Source organism: Mustelus asterias, chromosome 7 (genome assembly GCF_964213995.1).
Source record: "Mustelus asterias chromosome 7, sMusAst1.hap1.1, whole genome shotgun sequence".
Taxonomy (NCBI): Eukaryota; Metazoa; Chordata; class Chondrichthyes; order Carcharhiniformes; family Triakidae; genus Mustelus; species Mustelus asterias.
The window spans coordinates 79,629,257-79,650,004 of NC_135807.1; the positions used below are offsets into that span (position 1 = coordinate 79,629,257).

At 40.7% G+C, this 20,748-nt stretch overlaps 1 protein-coding gene and 1 pseudogene across 4 annotated transcripts in view; one reads left to right on the plus strand and one right to left on the minus strand.

The window, feature by feature from the left end:
* LOC144495804 (ATP-binding cassette sub-family C member 8-like) overlaps positions 1–20,748 on the plus strand; it is a 201,691-nt gene that overhangs the window by 92,169 nt on the left and 88,774 nt on the right. For all 4 annotated transcript variants that reach the window (XM_078216299.1, XM_078216298.1, XM_078216300.1 and 1 more), the window contains exon 13: positions 5,924–6,091. In XM_078216299.1, coding sequence (XP_078072425.1) covers positions 5,924–6,091 — 168 coding nt within the window. The remainder of the gene's footprint in view (positions 1–5,923; positions 6,092–20,748) is intronic.
* On the minus strand, positions 16,714–19,858 carry LOC144496020 (zinc finger and BTB domain-containing protein 18 pseudogene; annotated as a pseudogene).

Consider the following 20,748-nt stretch of genomic DNA (forward strand, 5'->3'; position numbering starts at 1 on the left):
CAGGCTAGGCTTTGGACTTAACAATGCAGTAGAATGTGTAGCCTTCACCAACTTCCTCAAGTTCTCCTCAGCAAGCTTTGTTTTGCTGAGGGCAGCTATGTTGATATCGTACTTACCCACCATTCTGGCCATGAAGGCTTTTCAGTTCACTGGTCTTGTGGTGTTGTCGAGATTTGTTCTGACCTTCTTGAATTGAACTTCACCTCAAGTTCTTTCATTTTGATGACAGTGAATGGATGACCAGCCAGGCGTGTACCCTGGCAGGCTGTGTTTAGGTCTCCTTGGCCACACTGGGGGGAGCTGTGCTGTTCCTGAAAAGGTCTGCTCTGTCATCTCAGGAGGATATGAACTCCATATCATCTTCAATCTGCAGAGGGCGACCATCATCCTGGGGCCATCAGTGTATGATGATGACTGAGGACTATTAGTAGCATTCTCTATCTGTCCCCTTAATCTCTTCTCCATGACCATACGGCATGGTATATCTGATTTCTGGTCGATGACTGGCTGAACAACCTGCATGCTCGGTATATTTAATTGCACATGATTTATGCAGAGCCTCCCCTCCTTTGTTTAAGGCAGCTAATACAATATATTGATGCAATATAATATATTGCATGTAAGGCATAGCAGCTAAAAGAGTGCAGATTTGATTTCAGAGTTGTCCTTCTCCAAGGTGATCTGCTGAGCAGACTGAAGAGCCTCATCTCCCTTTGACATCACTGATTTTTGGTCGAGGACTTGCTGAACAACCTGCATGCTCAGTATATTTAATTGCACATGATTTGTAGCTTGGGGCATTGAAATCAGAGAAAGTGAATATTTGAATTGATGGATGGGGTGCCAATCGAACAGGCTGCTTTTTCTGAGATTGTATAGGGCTTATTGAGTTTTATTGGAGTTCACTCAGCCAGGCAAGTGAGAATATTCCATCACTCTCCTGACTTGTGTCTTGTAGGTAGAGGACAGGCTTTGGTCTTTCAGGAGGCTAGTTACTCAAAGCTGAATTCCAAGTCTCTGATCTGTTCATCCAGTTAAATTTCTGGCCAAAAGTAACTCTCATGATGATGATGGTGGAGGATACAGTGAATGTAATGCATTTAATGTAAAGGGGAGATGGTTAGATTATATTTTATTGGAGATGGTCATTGCTTGTCACTTGTGCGTTATAAATGTTATTTGCCACTTGGCTCAAGCCTGAATGTTGCTGCATTTATTTTGCTGCATGCAGATACACACTGCTTCAGTATTTGAGGAGTCACAAATGGTAATGAACACTGTGAACATCTCCACTTCTGATCTTATAATGGAGGGATGCTCATTGATGAAGCTGAAGGTGGTTGGGCCTAGGACACTACCTTGAAGAACTCCTGCAACAATGTACTAGGGCTGAAATAATTGGCCTTTAAAAATTACAATCTTCTTCTTTAAGCCATGTTTCAGTAGTAATTATGTCATATTTTCAAGTGTTGCATCTATACCTTCAGCTCATCTGTCTTATTCAATAGACCCTTGCTTTGAAGTAGATATCACTAATCTCAGATCAACTTGTTTGTTGTCTATACTCTGATTAGGCAGCATTTTGCTTTTTTTCTTTGAAAATTCCAGCTTTATTCTCATTTTCTCTTTTTGGCTTCAGACAATAGCTGATCATTTTACCATTCACATTTTCTGTAGACACATATATTTTGTTTCTTTATTTGTCCCATGACCACATCTTGAACTCTGCATCATAAGAACATAAGAACTAGCAGCAGGAGTAAGTCATCTTGAGGCCCCTTGAGCCTGCTCTGCCATTCAATACGATCATGGCTGATCTTTTTGTGCACTCAGTTCCACTCACCCACCTGCTCACCATAACCCTTAATTCCTTTACTGTTCAAAAATCTATTTATCCTTGTCTTAAAAACATTCAACGAGGTAGCCTCAACTGCTTCGCTGGGCAGGGAGTTCCACAAATTCACAACCCTTTGGGTGAAGAAGTTCCTCCTCAACTCAATCCTAAATCTGCTCACCCTTAGTTTGAGGCTATGCCCCGAGTTCTAGCTTTGCCCGTCAGTGGAAACAACCTCCCTGCTTCTAACTTATCTATTCCCTTAATAATTTTATATGTTTCTATAAGATCCCCCTCCTCCTCTCATTCTCTTAAATTCCAATGAGTGTAGTCCCAGTCTACTCAGTCTGTCCTCATTAGCCAACTCTCTCAACTCTGGAATCTCCTCTGCACCCCCAGTGCAGGTATATCCTTTCTCAAGTAAGAAGACCAAAACTGTACACAGTACTCCAGGTGTGGCCTCACCAGCACCTTATACAGCTACAACACAACCTCCCTGTTATTCAACTCTATTCCTCCAACAATGAAGGACAAAATTCCATTTGCCTTCTTAATTACCTGCCGCACCTGCAAACCAACTTTTTGCGACTCGTGTACAAGGACGCCAGGTCCCTCTGCACAGCAGCATCCTGCAATCTTTTACCATTTAAATAATAGTCCATTTTGCTGTTATTCCTACCAAAATGAATGACCTCACATTTACCAACACTGTACTCCATCTGCCAGACCCTTGCCCACTCACACAAACTATCTATGTCCCTTTGCAGATGTTCAGTGTCCTCCGCACACTTTGCTCTACCACTCATCTTAGTGTCATCTGTGAACTTTGACACACTACACTTGGTCCCCAATTCCAAATCATCTATGTAAGTCGTAAACAATTGCGGTCCCAACACGGATCCCTGAGGCATACAACTAGTCACTGATTGCCAACCAGAAAAACACCCATTTATCCCCACTTTTTGCTTTCTATTAGTTAACCAATCCTTTATCTATGCTAATACATTGCCCGTAATGCCATGCACCTTATCTTATGCAGCAGTCTTTAGTGTGGCACCTTGTCGAATGTCTTTTGGAAATCCAGATACACCACATCCATCTGTTCCCCATTGGCCACCACGCTCATAATGTCCTCAAAGAATTCCACTATATTAGTTAAATATGACCTGCCTTTCATGAACCCATGATTGTCTTCCCAATGGGACAATTTCTATCCAGATGTCTCGCTATTTCTTCCTTGATGATAGGAAGCATTTTCCCACTACAGAAGTTAAGTTAACCGGCCTATAGTTACCCGCCTTTTGTCTACCTTTTTTAAACAATGGCATTCACATTTGCTGTTTTCCAATCTGCTGGAATCACCCCAGAGTCCAGCGAATTTTCGTAAATTACCGCAAGTACGTTTGCTATTTCCCCCACCATCTCTTTTAGTACCCTGGGATGCATTCCATCAGGGCCAGGAGACTTGTTTACCTTTAGCCCCATTAGCTTGCCCAACACTACTTTTTTAGTGATAATGGATGTTTCTAAGTCCTCACCTGCCATAGCCTTCTTGTCATCAATTTTTGGCATGTTATTTGTGTTTTCCACAGTGAAGACCGACACAAAATACCTGTTCAATGCCTTGGCCACTTCCTCTTATTAAATCCCCCTTCTCATTTTCTAAAGGACCAATGTTTACCTTAGCCACTCTTTCATTTTACATTTTTGTAGTAATTTTTGCTATCTGTTTTTATATTCTGAACTACTCTCATAATCTATCTTACTTTTCTTTTTTGCTTTATTTTGTGGCTTTCTGTTTATCTTTAAAGATTTCCCAATCCTCTAGTTTCCCATTAATCTTTGCCACTTTGTATGCATTTTCTTTCAATTTGATACTTCATTAGATATTCATGGCTGAGTATCCCTTTTTCTACAGTCCTTCCTTATCACTGATATATACTTTTGCTGAGCATTGTGAAAAATCATTTTGAAAGTCCTCCACTATTCCTCAATTGTCCTACCATAAAGTTTTTGCTCCCAGTCTACCTTAGCCAATTTGTCCCTCATCCCATTGTATCTTCTTTGTTTAAGCATAAGACACTGGTATTGGATTTCACATTCTCACACTCCATCTGTATTTTAAATTCAACCCTACATCACCCAACCCTTTTCTCGTGACTTTCTCCTGACCTACACCTTATCACTGATCTTCCATTTTGCCATCTTTCCCTCCTTTCACTTGCTTAAGATCTATTATATTTCTATCTTTTCAATGTTTTGATGAGAGATCATTAACCTGAAATATTAACTGTTTCCCCTTCCACAGATGCTGCATGGCTTGCTTTGTGTTTACACAATTTTCTGTATTCATTTAAAATTTCCAGCATCTGCAATATTTTGCTTTTGTCTTTGTTTCTATCTTTTTTGGTTCCTCAAGATTCCATATTTGCATACTAATTTTCTGCCTTCTATTTTCAATTTTACTTTATTTTCTGAATCCCATCCCACTGTCAAGTTGACAGCACTAGCAAACCTTACCACCTTAGGTTGGTTCCAGCCCTGCTGAGATGCAAACTGTCTGGTTGGTAAAAGCCCTATCTCCCCAAAACTGGTTTCAAAGTCCTCCCTCTTGCACCATCTCTCCAGACTTGCATTCAGCTACACTATTAAAGTTTAAAGTTGTATTTATTAGTCACAAGTAGGCTTACGTTCACACTGCAATGAAGTTACTGTGAAAATCCCCTAGTCGCCACATTCCGGCGCCTGTTTGGGTACACTGAGGGAGAATTTAGCATGGCCAATGCATCTAACCTGCACATCTTTTGGACTGTGGGAGGAAACTGGAGCACACCGAGTAAACCCACACAGACACGGGGAGAATATGCAAACTCCACACAAACAGTGACCCAAGCTGGGAATCAAACCTGGGTCCCTGGTGCTGTGAGACAGCAGTGCTAATCACTGTGCTATCATGCTGCCTATTCTTCCTGTTTCAGTAGTCACTGATGCATGGCACTGGGAATATTCGCAGATTACTAATTTTGTGGTCATACTTTTTCATTCCTTTCCTATTTCCTGCAATCTGCCTGCAGGACATAATTCCTTACTTTTCTTTTAATGTTGTTGTAACTAAATGGTTCATGACCTTTGGCTGTTCAACCTTCCCTCAGAATGCTCTGCAGTTGCTCAGTGATGTCTTTTACCCTGGGACTAGGGAGGCAACATACCGTAGAAACAACATCTGCAATCACAGAAATACCAACCTGCTCCCTGTCTATTAAGTCACCCACCACTGTTGTCTTCCTGATCTTTCTCCTCCACTCCACCTCTCCCCCCCCCCCCCCCCCACACACACACACACACACACACACCCCATAAACAGCTGAGCTCACAATTATACCTTGCCACTGACTAAATTCCCCAGAAGAATCCATGCCCTCGTCTATTCAGAACTGAATACAGATTGGAGACAAAGATGCATTCTGAGGGTCTCCTGTATTTACAGTCCGGCCTTGTTTGACTGCAGTCACCCAGTCACTCTCTGCCTGAACATCCTTGAGCTGCAGCCTGACAATATCCAGAAATGTAAATGCACACATATCTCAGCCTCACCGAGTGTTAACCCTGACAATCCACAAGCAGACTAAATATTTAATGTTAAGAGATCTGAAGGAGCAAATTGACTTTTTGCTGCAATAAAATATTTGACCAGTTCCATCATTGCAGTCATGCAAGAATTAATGAATATATGATGCAGTGTAAAGTTGCCTTCCTAAAATGACTCTGAATGACTTTCTAGAATTAGACATGCTGTCACATTAGCAATATTATTCCCTGGATATGATGTGAAAACTGCAGAATCAGGCAGTCAATGAATCGATGGAATTGTTTTAGACATTAGATATGACTATTAGAATTTTTATTGAACTAGACTATATTTTTTCACCAGCATTCAATAGTATAACTTGCTGTACTGTCTATTCTCAAAATGTTAACTGCCTATGCTTATGTTATCTAACAGTTATAATTTATCTTTCAGAATTGATTCTATTCTTTTTGTTTAAGTTCACTTGTCAAATAAAGAAATGTATTTCTGTTCCAATTCAGATTGTGAAAATAACGGTGAATGCTGTGGTCAGCACTTATCGATTAGCATCTTTCTTTAACACTGAGGAACTCAAACGAATGACAGCATCCAACATTGCATCTAAAGAAACAGAATACTGCGTGATCCGTCCTGACACATCTGGCAAAAATGGAAAAATGTCTTTTGAAGTAAGAAGTTGGTGATAATTATATTATTTTTCTCTTTAAAAAAAATCTGCCCCAATCTCGGTTGAAGCAACAAAGTAAAACTCATTATATTTAATGTAAATTTTCAATACACTGAGGCACAGTTCAGAATGTTTTTAAGACAAACAGACCTTTGTGGTATGTGAGGTTGCCTGCAACGGATATGATAACACTGTTTAAATCCACTTTTAGGGATTGGTGTATTTCGTTGTGAAACATATTGCTCCATCCTGCATTGTTTATTCAAATATGTGCAATCATTTACTTTCTTTGTAAGTGACCATCATTTGCAGATAGATATAATTGAAGAAGTAAATTTCTAAAAGTCTTAATACATTTTGCACACTTTTCATTTCCGTATTGCTTGGGCTAAACTAATCCATAAAAAAGTTGACTTTGATGATGAATTTTAAGATGCAAAATGTAGCTAACAATGATTAATTACTACAAAATCCCTTCAAATTGAATCTTTCTATGATAAACATTATTACTGAAGCAAAAATGAAATGTGAATCAATGAAATTGTTTTCTGTGGCTGGCTAAGTGTAATCACTTGATTAATTTTCCTAATGTTATTTAAGACTAGATTAGAAACTCAAGCCTGATGTAAAATATCTGCTGGTCTGGACTTTGGGATGAAAGGCATTAGCTGATCGTTTTGTTTATGCTCGCCAACAGTCTACTATGGACTTTTGCATTCGAACGTTAATAATTAGAAATCTATTTTAGTACTCTACAGGGGACTTGGGGGATATGTGAATTGTGTATCTTTATCTCCAAATAAACAACATGGCGTCTAAATCAAGAAGTGAAAATTAAAGTATTTAATTCAACACCAAAATGAACTGAAAGTGGGGTAGAAGGCAGAAAATTGAAGAATACAGATTGGAGACAAAGATGCACTCTGAGGGTCTCCTCCTGTATTTACTGTCTGGCCTTGTTTGACTGCAGTCACCCAGTCCCTCTCTGCTTGAACATCCTTGAGCTACAGCCTGACAATATCCAGAAATGTAACATGCACACATATCTCGGCCTCACCAAGTGTTAACCCTGACAATCCACAAGCAGACTAAATATTTAATGTTAAGAGATCTGAAGGAGCAAATTGACTTTTTGCTGCAATAAAATATTTGACCAGTTCCACCATCAGGAAACTTTTAAAATTTGCATTGTGCTGTTTGCAGTCATGCAGATTGAAGAAATAGGAAGAAAATGTTTAAGAAAACAAATTAGGAAAAAGAGGTAAGAGCTAGGAAGAATATGTTTTAAATAATTATAATTTTAAAAGATCTTCAATGATTAAAACCTGAAGGTATAAAACTACACTCTTATAAAAATTAGTTTCGGTGTCAGAAAGCTTCTTTGGTAGCAATTAAGACTTGTCATGGTATTAAAAATTCATTTACACTAGAATGGGTGAACATTAACTTTTTCTGATTAGTTTAATTGATATCTACTGGATAAGTATAGTTTTCCATGTGAGATACAGGTGTAGCAAAGCTTCTGGAAGAACAGGGAAACTCGGACAGCAACTTCCTGATTTCTGCAGTCAACTTTGCATGTTTGATTGCTTGAGGTTGCTATTTGCTTTACCCCTTAACGGTAAATGCTGATAGTCTCATGGTTATTTTTACTGCAAAATCTGGACGAATGTGCTTAATTCTTTTCCAAGTAGGATTGCGAGCTTTACTTTGGAAGTTATCCTTTTTTTAACTTGGAGGAAATCAATGTGGTATCAAGATTTCAGTTTTTACTTTTGAAATACTGTCAAGAGCTTGTTAAGACATGTCCTAAAGGCCATAACATCATTCATCAGATTTTTTAAAAAGACAAGTAATTCTTCTCATTTTCCACCTCGCATCTGGTGTATTTTGCCTAAAGGTTTCCAATGTCATACATCATATCAAGAAATTCAGAGCACTAATTTCCTTTTTCCACAAAATGTAGTTGAATTCAATTTGATGAAAGAAGTGGTTTGGATGAAGGTATAGAATCCTTCCTTTCATACTGTAAATGGGATATTTATTTTGCAACAACATTAAGGAGCCTGTGTATTACAGGCTTGAACAATCTTCTATGGTATGATAGTCTGTATTTTGCTCTCAGTAGTGAAGGAACATACTGACAACTGTCTATAGACATTATACGGGTCTGTCAGTGGAAATTTCCACTAATGCAGGGGATCTGAGAACAGTGAAAGAAACAGCAAGGCACTTCAATCCTTATTTAAATACTGAGTGCAAAACAGGAAATATTAGTTGTATTTAAATTATGTTCAGATATAGGAATAAAATTTTTAAAATACAGTTGTGATTAAAAGAGATAAACAGGACAGACAGAAAAAAAGTTCTAATTTTTAAAAGTCCAACATTAACTTTTCAGTGTCATACACTTAATCATTTATTATGCCATTAAACACTCACTTTGGAATGACAGCAGTTCTAACTTTTGCCCAAGATCATAAGTATCTTACCTGCTGTAATTTTCTAAGATGAACCTCATTATAAAATTTTGGCCAAGTTTTAGACATCAAGAAATGTCTCTGTGAATAGGGTGGGCAACTTAGCCCTTTGATATCTATTCCATCATTCAATTAAATCTTGGCTGATCTATGTCCTAACCCCATTTATCTACCTTGATTTTGTAACCCTTATACCCTTAAACTAACACAATTCTATTAATCTCAAGTTTGGAGTTTTTAGTTGACCTAACCTCCAAGTTTTTTTCAGACAGATTTGTAAATTTCTACTAATATAAAATAAAAACAGAAAATGTCTGGTAGACTTTTCTTCAGAACTCAGTTTTCTTCCACTAATTCTGTAACAAAGTGTATCTGACATCATTCCTGAGTTGTTTAGCTCTCATTTTAAAGTTTTCTCCATTGATCTGAATGTCCTCGAGAGGAAATAGTTTCTTTATATCAACCCTATCATCATCTTTGATCACTTTAAACACCTCTATTAGATCACTCTATCTAAGAAAGCTGTTCTCAATGTAACCCTTTCAGGTTCAGTATTATTTTGGTGATTCTGCACTGCACTCCCTTGGAGGCCAACATATCCTTCCTGAAGTGTAGTGCCCAGAACTGAACACAGTACTGTTAATGGTGTCTAACTAGAGTTCTGTACAGTTGTAGCTTAAAGCTATTCATATCCCAACCCTCTTGAGATAAAGGCCAACATTTCATTAGCCATTTTAACTATTTCTGTATCTATGCACTCGCTTTTGGTAATTCTGTACAAGAAACTTCTAAATTTCTCTGTTCATTTACATTTTCTAGCTTCTTGCCATAAAACATAGAAGCAGAATTAGGTCACTCAGCCCATCGAGTCTGTTCCACCATTCAACCATGGCTGATTTTTTTTTGCCATTTAGAAAATAGTCTAGTCTATTTTCCTTGGATCCAAAATGAATAACCTCACACTTTCCCATGTTGAACTCAAGTTGCATCGGTTTTACCCATCCACTAAATCTGTGCACATTCCTTGGTAACATTTTGCTGCTACCTACATTATTTCCTGTGTCACCTAACTTGGTGCCATCAGCAAACTTGGGTATATGCCTCTTTATTCCTTTATCCAAGTCATTTGAGAATCTTTGAAACACAGCTGTTTGAGGTGGGGAAGTGCTTTGTTAATGGAGGATTTAAAAGCCTGTAATGTTTAATGTGAAAGCATCAGTTTTGGTGTTCATAAAGAAGTTCAGTTGAGAAGTAAAGAACTGTCAGTGACAGAAGTGATGTGGAGATGCCGGCATTGGACTGGGGTAGGCACAGTAAGAAGTCTCATAACACCAGGTTAAAGTCCAATAGGTTTATTTAGAATCACGAGCTTTCTGAGCACTGCTCCTTCATCAGGTCATTCACCTGATGAAGGAGCAAAGCTCCAAAAGCTCGTGATTCCAAATAAACCTGTTGAACTTTAACTGGTGTTGTGAGACTTCTTACAGTGACAGAAAGGCAGAGACCTAGCACTGGAATTTTGTGGAGGAGACAGGAATTGGATGGCAGGTTTATTTCCAGGTAGTAAACATGGTCTAATGTGAACTGGGAACTGATCAACATTTTCATCAAAGCATAAATTGAATTGGTGAGGGGTCGGGTATGGCAGCAAAATGGTGACTGGAGGGGAGTGGGCCACCAGGGAAATGGGCCACATTCTGACCCAACTCAGCAGCTATTCTTGCATCTTCAAATTGGTCAGGGCAGATGGAGAGCTGGAGCCCTGGAATGTTAGAATTGCTGAACAATAGATTTTCAAGTTTCCACTTTTTGAAATCACAAAACCTTTTCAAAGCTGCTGAACCTATTCCCGATGTGGAGATGCCGGCGTTGGACTGGGGTAAACACAGTAAGAAGTTTAACAACACCAGGTTAAAGTCCAACAGGTTTATTTGGTAGCCTGAGGGCTTGGGGCTCCGAAAGCTTGTGTGGCTTTTGCTACCAAAGAAACCTGTTGGACTTTAACCTGGTGTTGTTGAACCTATTCCCACCAGGCTGAAGCTGTAAATGACACACAACTCCCAAGAGCCACTTGTCCCATGAAAATCATGGGATGTTAGAAGGCAATCCCCTAACGAGCACTTTCCTGCTTCTTCCCTCCTTCAATGAAAGTCAGCAGAATTAGGATTGATTGTGGCACTTTCTGAAATCATGTCCTTAAAAATGTCTTTCATGGACTTTCCTGATTGTTGCATGTACCTTTCATCCAATCGTCTTGGGCTATGTGCCGAAAGCAAGGTATTTTCATATGTCATGGGAAAAAAAATACCAGATTATCTTTTGTTACCAATGACATGATGGTTTACAGCAGCTGAAAGAGAGCTGGGGAAGGTGTTAGCCCTTTACCAAACTCTTGACCACTTGCCATCAGTGATGAAGAAGCATCAAGTACTGGGTAGAGGATGTATGTAAGTGTTGAAGATAAGAGGTAGTGTCAGCTGCTGGTTTGTAATGACATACTGGCTCAGATCTTCCAGTCTCTGGATCATCAGAGACTGAATGTACGACCAAGGTATACATCAGCACCCTGTGGAAGTCCCGGTCTGCTGACCTCTGTGGGAATGTTTGGGAAAATTTCAGCTTCCAATGGGCAGTTCCCATTCCTGCTGAGACCTGAATGAAAGTATCCAACTTAAACTAGAGTCAGAGACTTGGCTAGTTCTATGGAACTTAACTGCTTAAATACCGAGGACATGTTGTACAGAAAATTCCTGGTATAACTCTGGGTAGTTACAGTACTAACATCCAAATCATTCAGACTGGGCATCACACCCAACTCGTCCTTTAATCCCTGACCAACTCCCCTGAGCTGACCACCCCTCCTGACTATCCAACTAACCTGCCTCACTTCCCAAATAGCTCCCATCTGACAACTACCCCTCCAGCCCAAGGCTGACTGTCTACCCTGATCACCTGACTGCAACACCCTGATAACCTGACTGCTCCCCTGAAGTGACCTAACTAGCGCCTGACCTGACACAAACAATCCAGATGCACCTACCATCTCACCTGCCTGTCTCACAACCTACCTACCTCCCACCTTGCCATCACACACCCTCACCCTTCCCTTTCCACCCTACTTGTTCTGATATAGCTTTAAGAGAGAATATCTTAATGCATAAGCAGCCAGGTTGTAAAATAAATGACCAGCCAATATTATTCAGTGGCGCTTTCAGTTTAGCTAGCAGAATGTGATAAGTAATTGCAGCTATATTTTTCTTTTAACAATAGCTGTTGAATTTTTTTAGTAAATATGTATCTGAGCAATCATGTATATCAATCTTCAAATAAATCAATTATATGTTTAGTTTGCCAGTCCTATATGAGATGGGTATGTTTATATTAAGCAAACATATCAGCAGTGGCTCCTCTTAAACAAATGATGAAGATTTGAAAATCACAGGAAAAGCCACAGACAAATTTTTGTGTTATACAAAGACTGTAGATGATTTGAAAACCCCAGGAGGCAGAGTCTCTCTATAGGCAGTGTTTCACAAAGCGGCGATTAGCTGATTTATAGGTTAGCCAGGTTGGTGGTAAATCAGGCAGGTTATTTTGAATTGGGCAGCCAATTTTGAGTTGGGCAGTACAAGCTGTTCTTGAGTACTATTCATCAGCACCCATTCACTAACATTCATACTGGACATTTCAACTTGCCTTATATAGCAACTAATGCCAAAAAAAGGCGTACCTTGTCTTTCTCCTGACACTACGGCACTGTGCTAGAGTTTTCCAAGAGACATATTTCTGGAGAAACTGGGCTCGGGAAACCTAGCAAGATATGTAGAGCAGCATCGATGTGTTAAGTGACAATCTGACAATGATTGTTGCTTCATGGGTAATCCAAGCCTCTTTTATTTTCTTGTCATCCTAATGTATTGCATTAATTGTTGATAAACTATCTCATAAAATCTTTCCATTACACCTGTTTACAGTGTTATGTGATCTATGCTCCTCAAGGAGCTAAACCACAAGTTCAGTTGTATCTGCGGCTGCCAGAACTTTGCTCTTTCAAGCAGTAAGTCAAAGACATCACTCCTAGAGGATTCCAAGAGCAAGCCTAAGGGAATTGCAATGGATAAGATACAAACTGCCCAGGACACGACACAATCTTCAAACCCTCATTAAATTGTAGAATGCCTCAAAAATCCGTTCAGGCACCTGAAGCAGCACCAAGTATGGCCAATTATTGGTTATTCAGTTATTAACTCTAGTGAATTATTCAACCTCATTATACCTGTCCTGGGAACCTGTACAACTTGCATATCCTTGTTCTGTAAGAAGTCAACACGAGACTTGGTTTTTGGTGGTTTCATTGTGGGAGTTCTCAAATGAAGGACCTCATGGCATTAAATTGTACTATAATTTTGATATTAAGTCCTCCTCTGTTTTAACAATAGTTTTATTGTCAGCCCTTAAAAAACCCAGGATGGCTGTAATATGGTGAGAGAGGAAGAAAATACAGAGATGATCTCCGATAGATAGTCCTTGTGTTTTTATGCCCCTTTTGCATGGGACAACCCAGCAATAGCAGGTGTTTCCTACAGCTGCTATTAATAATTGGAAGATTGGTCAGCTGAAAGAAATCAGTGCGCACAACTCCACACAGTTTTCTTGATCATAAAATTAAGTCTTTCGTGTCTAGTCCTGGTAAAGGATGTTTCTTTTGAACCAGACTGTTTGCATTTCAGTCCTATTCAATTCTGATTTGAATCTCTGACTCAACATTCTCTCATAACAAAGACAGCCTAAATCCAATTCCACTGCATCATCTGCCTATGCCTCTGCCTCAGGCTATTTGCTGATGAAACTCTCATCCATGCCTTTGCCACTTCCAGACTTAACTATTCTAGTAGTCCACTGGCTGGCTTCCCATCTACCACCTGCAAATTTAGCTCATCCAAAGTTCTCCTCTCAGAATTCTAGTCCACTCGCCCATGTCCTTTTGACCTACATTGACTCCTGGTTTCTTAACTTTTCATCTGTATTTAAATCTCCTCATGACCTCGTCCCTTCTAAATTCACCACTTTGTACCTTTCCCCCAAACCTGACACTTCTCACACACTCTTCCCTTTTCTCACCATTAGCAGCATATTTTCAACAGCTATGCAATTCCCACTCTGTCTCCATCGTCCCCTTCAAGATCTTTATTAAAACTGACTTTTTGACCAAGAATTTAGTTATTCTTCCCAATAGCTCCTCCTTTGGCTTATCCTTTTTCCACTTAAATAGAGCACATTAAGATGGTTTGTGCGTTCAAGGCACTATATATGAAGGCTTTTCCGCCCTTGCTACAGCAGAGATCAAGTGGTAACACATTTTACTATCATGATATTCCAAAACTGTGGGAATGATATCCCAAACTACTGGAATACGAGTTATCTGTTGACCCCTGTGTCTCACTACATTTCATTAGACATTAGGTAGGTAAGGACATATTCCAGTTCTTAGGCACTGAGAGTTGCATTGATGGCAGTGGCACTGAATCCAAGAAAACTGTCTCAAGCAAAATAAAGATAAGTGATAACTTGGCACTGATGACTATTAAGGCAAGAGTACTATTCAAATGCTGTACAATTCAGAGAAACTGATGGTTACAGTGTTTAAGAATTAGTAGAGCTCAATAAAACTTGGACAAGGAGCTTGAGTTAGCCTCTTTAGCTGCAGAGGAAAGCGCCAACGAACATAGTGCTGAAAGACTCTGCACCAGAGTCATCCGGTCCGTCTAACACCTGTTTTAAACATTCATTTTTATGGGACGTTGGTTGAGCCAGCATTTATTGTCTACCCATTTCAGAGAGCATTTTGAGTGTCAACCACATTGCTATGGATCTAGAGTCACATGTAGGCCAGACCAGGTAAGGATGGTAGATTTCCTTTCCTAAAAGGACATTAGTGAACTAGATTGGTTTTTACATAATCGGCAATGGTTTCGTGGTCACCATTAGACTTTTAATTCCAGATTTATATTGAATTCAAATATTACCATCTGCCATGGCAGGATTTGAAAATCTTGCTATGGGTCTCTGGATTACTAGTCCAGTGACAATACCACTGTGCCACTGCCTCCCCTTGCCTAGGTATGTCCTATGAACAATAAAGCAGATAAATCTACCCTAACCAATAAGTCCTCCCAATCACAAGTAATGAAAAAAGTCAATATCGCTTTGAAGTGACATGGCAGCAGACCAATTTTCTTTAGACCTCAACACAAACTTGATTCAGGTATGGATGGAAGAACAGCATTTGACCTAGTATGGCACCATGAAATGCTAGTAAAACTCAAATCAGATGGGGCAGCGTCAGAAGGGGTGATGCTGTTGGCGGTGGTTCCAGTGAAAGGAAAAAATGTTTCAGCATTTAGAATCCACAAGAAGTATTGTCAGGTGACTGTGGCTGATTGTGTTCAAATTTATGGCAGGAAATTCTTGGAAAATCATCCTGGCTTAACTACCTTCAGTTGCTTAATTAATACTCTGCCTTCTGTCATGACATCATTCTACACCAATTTACAGCAAGACCACATTAACTTAAAAACACTTCCAACAAGTGGGTGGTAATATTTGCAGAATACTGTTACAAACAGGAGGGAGGTCAATTTAAACAGCATTAATTTCTCCTCTCACCACCCATCTGTAAACTGACAGATGTTTTTGATTTGCTTTCCTCTTTAAAAGTATTTCCCAAAACTTTGTTTTTGGTGTGATCCCATTTCTATTAATAAACACACAGCAAACTCGAGATAGATTGAGCTCAAAAGCTTAGTTGCAGGCACTCAAAATGTGGGAGCAGGGTTGCAATGTTGCCTTCTGTGCATTCATACAGTAAAAAAAAAGGATAACAAAAAGAAAGATTTACACGACAGACCACAGAGAAAGGAAATTTTGTTTAACGTCGGCTCTAGAGTCTTGAATCAAAGTCCAATTAAGTATTCGTTCATGGAGTTCAGCAACTGGTTCATTCACTTTTTTAGTGGTGTTGATTTTACACAATGAGATAGAAATCAGCCCTGTAGGCAATGGTATAAAATTTCTAGTGGAAGCATTGTGGGTGCAACCAGGTGACTAATCCTAGGTCAGAACTCCTTTTCTGTGAGGCTGTTTGTAGAATGGTCAGCAGGCTGAACTTGTATATCCCTCATCTGAGTTCCTGAGATTGTTGAATGTCTTAACCATTAAGAATTGAAAAGAAGGTTGCGGGCCCTTTATCTCAGCAGAATCTGGTTGGTCAGTCTGGGTTATGAAATGCAGATCGTCTTTGTGTATCTCCCTCTTAGCTAGATCTGTGCAGCCTGTGCAAGGGAGGTCGTTGTTGTCTCTTCAGAGATAACGTGGTGCAAGTTTCTCCGATACTGCTAGAGATCTCCTTTTGTTTGGGGTTATAGATGGACATAAATTCAGCCATTTTAGAATTTCTTTGTCCAGTTTTTTTATTTTAAAAATAGACTTGAAAATATGTATATATGATTTACAAAAAGATATAGTGTGAGATCTCGTGAAGAAGGTAAAGTTCAGCCATCTTTCAATGGCAGACTTTCATCCCCTACTTCTTTAGCAGCATTGATCATAAACTCAATTAGACAAGCCATATCAGGGCAGAGACTAGCTACTGTATAATAAATAGCTCATCTCCTGTTTTCCAGAGTCTCTCCACTATCTATAGAATGCAGTTCAATATTCGCCATTCTCTTGGAGGCGTGCAGCTGCGCCAAAACTTGACACAACAGTTTGGTTAACTGGTGCTCTTCCCACTCAACATGCAATGCAACCCTTTATCAAGGGTGCACTGTTGGGCAGAATGTGCGACTTACTTACAAAAACTTACCAAGACTACCTTACAACAGCATCAATATTGTGGCAACAGCATCAATATTATGGGAACACCATCACCTCTTAAGATCTCCTCCAAGTCAAAGACTATCGTGATTTGGACATATATCGGTATTTCTTCATTATTGCTGGAGAAATATCCTTGAGCTTGCTATCTCACATATTCTGGGCACCTTTTGGCAGGACAAGTTCACCAACTCTGAGGTCTTGGAGCATGCTAATTCCATCAGCATACTCTCATTGCTAAGGCAACAACACCTGTGCTGGCTCTGACTCATTCAGTGGATGGATGATGGCCTTCTGTATGGTGAACAGGCGACTGAGTTACAACCATCTGGGCACCTATACTTCCACTATAAGGACACCTGAAAGTGAGATATGAAAATGGAGGAGACAGTCACTGATGTCTATGACTTCTGGAGGCTAACTGTTTGGAAGAACATCAGAAGAGGCAAGTAGAAATGAAAATTCAGCTGGTTGAGAAGTGGGACCCGGAGAAAATTGTGGTCAGCAAATTGTGCACTTTCACAACCTACTGTTTTCCTCTGCAGCAAATGCAGCAACAATGCTATGACAGAGTGTGGCTTCTGAACCTCATTAGATGATGCTTAACACAAAGTTGACCACCAGGGTGGAAATGATTGTGTCACAAGAAGGAAGGTTGTGCCCATCCTTGAATGCCATACCTGACATGCAGGAATACCATAAGCATAAGGACTAAAGAAATTCTAGGTGAAATTCTAGCATCACAACTTTCTCAGGGCAGTGAGGGATGGGCAATAAGTGCAGCTTTGCCGGTATCATCCACACTTCAAGAAAAGTTAATACAAAGCAAACATGCCTGCAAATTAGAAATTCTGAAAATGGAGGCTGTGAAGGAACAACATAAGAAGGCAAAGGAATGTGATAAACATGAAGTGAAGAAAAGAAAAACTAGCTCAAAATACAGTCACTGTTGTAGTGTAGAAAACACAGCTAATTGCTCGCAGCAAACTCTCAAACAACAATTTGATAATGACTAAATGATTTTTTTTTTCTGATGTTACTTGAGGGATAAATATTGGTCAGGATGCCAGGGTTGACTCCTTGCTCATCTTTGAGATAGTACCATGGTATCTTTATGTCCATTCAAACAAACAGATGAGGGCAACGATTTAACATCCCATCTGAAAGACAGCATCTCTGACATTGTAATGTTTCCCGAATACTGCACTGGAGTATCAGCCTTGACTTTTATGTTCAAGTATGATTCTGAACCAACTGAGCCATTGCTGACTGTTATAACTCGGGTCAGAAACTCCAAAGTGTTTTATGAAGTCTGCTTGGATCATATGTTTTACGCTTTGAATTTGGCTAGGATGAGCAAGAGAGATTTCACTTCAGGTATAATTCAAATGACCCACCAGGGAGCTTTTATCAAACAAAGTTTATTTAAGAATACAGTTAACATGTATGGAAAATAAATTAGCAATACCTTTTACCAATTACAAACAAAACAATCATGATATTCATAGAATAGAAGAATCATAGAATCCCTACAGTGTAGAAGGAGGCCATTCGGGCCATCAAATCTGCACCGACACAATCCCACCCAGGCCCTATTCCCGTAACCCCACATATTTGCCCTGCTAATAATTCCCCTGACACGAAGGTCAATTTATCATGGCCAATCAACCTAACCCGCACATCTTTGGACTGTGGGAGGAAACCGGAGCACCCGGAGGAAACCCATGCAGGCACGAGGAGAATGTGCAAACGCCACACAGACAGTGACCCGAGGCTGGAATTGAATCTGGGCTCTTGGCACAGTCAGACAGCAGTGCTAACCACCGTGCCGCCCCAAAAAAAAGACTGGGCACTGTTTTTCCAGCTGTTACTGCATGTGCCTCAACCTCCATGCCAGGCTGAGTGATACCTGCTGAGTCAGAGGGCAATCTCATCCACATATTCCTGGATTCAATAACTATGTCTCTCTTGTTCAATACAGCACTCGATTTTTCTCCTCCGTTTCATCTTCCTCACTTGCCAGCTCCCCCACTATATGCGCACTGCTCACTGAAGAAATTTCCCCTTTATCGGAACAGCTTGAGGCATCCTCTTTTTTTGGTGTTGTTGGCTTCTGTAGTTGATTTTTCTTTCAGTTTCTTTTTGCAGACTTTCACTATGTCATACATGTGGGGGTAACTGGCAGTTGCCAGTACATCCTCAATAGGCAAATCTTTGAACTGGAGTTTCCCTTCATACATGAATTCAAGGAGGAGAGTGGAAACTGGGGCTGTAATAATGTCACTGGTCAGATGAACAATGTCCCTTTTGTCCAGCTGTTCCTTGTAAAAGAGATGAAAGTACATGTTGCATGAAGCAAGCACAGCACGGTGGGCTCGAAATTGGGCATCTCCAACCAAGACAGTGCAGTCACGAGGAAACCTTGATGCCTTTGGTCACTCGGACACTGAAGCAACTGCCTTCTGTGGTCTGGAAACTCCATGCTGTCTTCATAACCGTCATCTCAGGAATCAGTCTAGTGAAGCTTTGTTGCACTTCCTCCAAAGCAATTAGATTGTTCCTTAGGGGACAATTGTATAAACCTTAACAGCTAAACACCGTTCCAATGAAGCAAATCCCATTAGCAAAACCTTTACCACAGATTTTTCACAGCAAAGACTAATGCTCACGTGATACTGGAACTGAGTCCTTTGGTTGGAGAATTGAACCCCTGACTTCTCAGCCTTGTAACTTCTAGCAGCCCTCTGGATACACCCAGAACAGCTTCCCAGAACACTAGGGAGGCTCTCTGGTCAAGCCGCCAGCAGCAGATTTTCTACTCCAGGAAGGCAAGAAGTCTTGCTTTCAGCTAACCAGCAGAATTTCCAAAACCAGGGAGAGAGAAACACTTCTTTTCAGCTTGATGTCCCTTCTAAACTCAAACTTCAGCCAGCCAAACACAAAATTAAACCTTAAATCACCAGGAAGGAAAGGAAACTGTCCAAAACACGAGTTGCCAACCAGTCTTCCTCCTAACAACGCAGGATCGTAAATGATCCCAGACTAAAAATAAACAAAACCTCATTTAAACCACTGAAAGAGCAATAAAAGGACTCCCTGACAGACAACGCAACAACAATGAAATAAGCTGAGGCTGAGAGAGCTGCAGAGAACACAATTTTTAAAAAAATTCTTAAAGGTACACTAATGTCACATGACACGTAAGTCGAAGAAAAATATCATGGGTACGATTCTCCCATCCCGCTGCGTTGATTTTTTTACCGCAGAGGACTGGGAGATTTAAGCGGGGCCAGATTACCCGATCAGTGCTGGACATCCAGCCCCGAGCACATCTTCCAGTTGCTGGATTTCCGGCGCCATCAGCTCCATGCCAGAAATAAGTATGGAGCTGTATTACATATGCAGCCCTTCATTGTATGTATTTTAAATATCATTAGTGGGTCTGTGACTGAAGTCTCCGGGCCTGCTAGCGCCTCTTTCTCCCCCCCCCCCCCCCCCCCCCCCCTCCCCCCCCAGGGGTATTTCACTGCAGCGGGGATTACTATAGCTCTCCACTCGCGGGGAGCCATGGCCCAACCCTGCTGGAGTAAAGGGGGGGGAATCGGAGGGCAAAGTGCCAATGTCCAGGGGGCACGTTGGCACTGCCCATTGGGCAAGGGGCAGCGCTAAGGGGGTGGGCCCTCTCGGGGGGCTGCCACTCTGTATTCAGCGATCGGGGCTGGCCATCCAGATGGGTGGGGGTTGGGGGCGGCTGGTGGTTGGGGGGGTGGTGGGGGTGGAATTGAGAGGTGGTGTGGGAGATTGAGGGTGCGGGTGGGGAGGGGGCCGAGGCTGGCCCCGGGCATACTTGGTGGGGCCAAAGATTGGGCCGTGGGAGGATGAGGGGGCTGGGGATTGTGGGGCTGGCCAACAATAGAGCTGGCTAGCATCGGGAGGCCGACGGACAGGCCACTGCACATGCGCTGGTCTCGGCGCTGACAGATTTTTTTGGGAGAATCCCCCCCCCCCCCGCCCCATGTACTTTTATTTTCAGTGAATGGATAACAGCTGACTTAGCTCATATTAAAAAAAATCAAATTTGATACCACGTTTTACAGCAAGGTGCCGCAGATGGATTTTTGTGACAAATTTAAATTATTATTGAACCACCATAAGGGGAACAATTTGTAGTAGTAATAACGTCGTTTTCTCACTTGGATCTTATGGACAGTATGGATTACAAAACTGAAAAGCATGATGATCTTAGTAAGTATAGCTTAAAATTTTGGCTGAATGCTTTAAGTATTTGCAAATTATGGAAAAC